The 2,500-nt window shown below is 44.7% G+C and overlaps 1 protein-coding gene across 1 annotated transcript in view; it reads right to left on the bottom strand.

Moving 5' to 3' along the window:
- acvr2aa (activin A receptor type 2Aa) overlaps positions 1 to 2,500 on the bottom strand; it is a 24,023-nt gene that overhangs the window by 1,659 nt on the left and 19,864 nt on the right. Inside the window, exon 11 of the mRNA XM_042425907.1 lies at positions 1 to 1,723. This exon is cut by the window's left edge and continues 1,659 nt beyond it. Coding sequence (XP_042281841.1) covers positions 1,529 to 1,723 — 195 coding nt within the window. The 3' untranslated portion in view covers positions 1 to 1,528. The remainder of the gene's footprint in view (positions 1,724 to 2,500) is intronic.

The following is a 2,500-nucleotide window of genomic DNA, read 5'->3' as shown; positions in this document are numbered from 1 at the left end:
TTCAGTTCGGCCGCCGGCGGGACGAAGACGAGCCGCCGGACTGACGGAAAAACTGACGAAGTTAAAATGACGTTTAGTGTTTCTGACTTTGTTCAAACGTTTCGTGATCTGAAAGTTTATCTTCCGAAACGTAAACGTGTCTGTGATTTTCAGACGTGAAACCGAAAGGCATGCTGGGTAGCGAGCGACGTGTCACGACGAAACGATTTTTTAGGGTCGTAAAGACGAAATGTTTCCAGAGACAAACGAACCCACAAACAGGAAGCAGAGACAACAAACAACAACAACGACAACAACGACAACAACAACATGAAGACAAACAGTTCAGGGTCCGACGGTCACTTCCTGCTTCTAACGACTGACAGAAACAAACAGGAGCAGACAGCTGTTATTGATCGTCAGCTGTGTTAGTGTTATTGATCATCTTTGGTTTCTGGTCACATGTTTTCATTGTTTATGTTTCGATCGGCTTTTTGACTCTAAATCAGTTTCATAGAAGATTCAAATTTCTCCTGATTATCTTCAAGATCAATAAATTATTTGTTTTGTCTGTAAAACGTCAGAAAAACAATGAAAATGTCCATAAAGCTCCAATTTTTAAAAATGTCTGTTTTTCAGTTTTTAGTTGAAAACAGAAAACAAAACAAAGCACTAAAATCTCTTCTGTTTGATAATCAATTGATCGATCAGTTGCTACAAAGACTGATCGTTGTTTTCAAACTGTTTTAATCTTGATGTTTTGTGTGTGAAGCTTGTTGTTTAAATAAAGTTTTATTTCTTTTCTTCCATAACTGAGTGAGAATCAAACCGTCGACGTTAACCGAAGATTTTTTGGGGGAAAATTCTTCACTTTCTTGTTTGAGAGTCAGAGAAGACTGATGCCTCTCTCTCTCCCAGCGGAGACTCCACGCTAACCGTTTCCCTCCGTTTCCAGTCTTTATGCTAAGCTAAGCTAACTGCTCAGACGCGACAGAGGGATCAGTCTGAACTGCTGACTCTCAGCGAGAAAGACGAGAAGTAACGTCACATGAAAGAGAAGATGTGTTGGATCAATAACCTGATTATGAAACTCTCTTCTGTCAGGTGATAATGTTTCTATATGTTTCTATATATTTATATCTGTGTATATACTGTAAACAGCAGTGATTCAGACATTCAGAAGCTGTTTCTTATTGGCATCACTTCATTCAGAAACTAAAACATCCAAAAACTAAAGTCGCCCTTTTTATACTGAAGTCAAACAAACGTCGTATCGTCACATTATTGTAGAAAAGGTCTGTCCAGGAAGTCTTTCATTTTGTAATACAAAAGAGGAAGTGATGTCAGAGAGTGGAGGTCAGTGTGGCTCGCCCTGCAGAGAGGGAGAGAGAGAGAGACCGTCCTCCATATTGTCTTTAAGAAGGAGCTGCTCGTCAGTCTGGAGGTCACCTGACCTCCCAGCTGATCACCTGACAGGCTCCTATCAGAGACAGAAACCTGCCGCTCACTGAGGGAGTCCCTGCTCCGTCCTGATTGGTCCTCAGCCTCGTCATAGGCTCGACTCTTTAGGTGGGTAGTCCACGTTGGTTACCATGGTGACCACTGTGACGATCTCCTCGGGCGCCGTGACGCTCGTCTGTCGCTGCATCTGCACGACGCGCTCCTCCACGCAGCCGGCCGACAGCCGAGCCTCGGCCTCATGATCCCAGCATTCCTCAATGGTCTCACAGAGCACGGCCAGACCCTGCAACCAAAACACACACAACACCAGTCAGTGGAACATACAGCACGGACACCAAAACACACACAACACCAGTCAGTAGAACATACAGCAAGGAGACCAAAACACACACAACACCGGTCAGTGGAACATACAGCACGGACACCAAAACACACACAACACCGGTCAGTGGAACATACAGCAAGGAGACCAAAACACACACAACACCAGTCAGTAGAACATACAGCAAGGAGACCAAAACACACACAACACCGGTCAGTGGAACATACAGCAAGGAGACCAAAACACACACAACACCGGTCAGTAGAACATACAACACAGACACCAAAACACACGCAACACCGGTCAGTGGAACATACAGCAAGGAGACCAAAACACACACAACACCGGTCAGTGGAACATACAGCAAGGAGACCAAAACACACACAACACCGGTCAGTAGAACATACAGCACGGAGACCAAAACACACACAACACCGGTCAGTAGAACATACAACACAGACACCAAAACACACACAACACCGGTCAGTGGAACATACAGCAAGGAGACCAAAACACACACAACACCGGTCAGTAGAACATACAACACAGACACCAAAACACACACAACACCAGTCAGTAGAACATACAGCAAGGAGACCAAAACACACACAACACCGGTCAGTAGAACATACAGCAAGGAGACCAAAACACACACAACACCGGTCAGTAGAACATACAACACAGACACCAAAACACACGCAACACCGGTCAGTGGAACATACAGCAAGGAGACCAAAA

This window comes from Thunnus maccoyii, chromosome 11 (assembly GCF_910596095.1).
Source record: "Thunnus maccoyii chromosome 11, fThuMac1.1, whole genome shotgun sequence".
NCBI classification, from domain to species: domain Eukaryota; kingdom Metazoa; phylum Chordata; class Actinopteri; order Scombriformes; family Scombridae; genus Thunnus; species Thunnus maccoyii.
This window is presented reverse-complemented; position numbering and strand designations above follow the sequence as displayed.